The sequence below is a fragment of the Eimeria mitis genome, genomic scaffold (assembly GCF_000499745.2).
Source record: "Eimeria mitis Houghton genomic scaffold, Emh_scaff1952, whole genome shotgun sequence".
Classification (NCBI taxonomy): Eukaryota; Apicomplexa; class Conoidasida; order Eucoccidiorida; family Eimeriidae; genus Eimeria; species Eimeria mitis.
The window spans coordinates 6,749-7,006 of NW_013570276.1; the positions used below are offsets into that span (position 1 = coordinate 6,749).

The window sequence follows — 258 nt, forward strand, 5'->3', positions numbered from 1 at the left end:
GCTGCTGCCCCCGCTGCTGCCGCTAGAAGGGGCCTCGTCAAACCTCCCGCTGCTGCAGGGGGGCGTGCTGCGGCTTGATGCTTCTATACTGAAGCTGCAGAGGTGCCTAGACACCCCAGAAGCAGCAGCAGAATCTCTCAGCCCTAGACGTCTCGTAAGAAAAAACCCTAAACCCTAAACCCTAAACCCTAGGGTTGTATATGTATAGGAACGGTCGAGGGTTTAGGGTTTCAGATCAGGGTTTAGAAACTTCTAGGA

At 54.3% G+C, this 258-nt stretch overlaps 1 protein-coding gene across 1 annotated transcript in view; it reads left to right on the forward strand.

Annotated features, from left to right (window-relative positions):
- EMH_0046380 (uncharacterized protein) overlaps window positions 1-258 on the forward strand; it is a gene marked incomplete at both ends in the record, with an annotated part of 5,927 nt that overhangs the window by 3,092 nt on the left and 2,577 nt on the right. Inside the window, one exon of the mRNA XM_013496158.1 lies at window positions 1-154. Within this exon, the coding sequence (XP_013351612.1) occupies window positions 1-154 (154 nt within the window). The remainder of the gene's footprint in view (window positions 155-258) is intronic.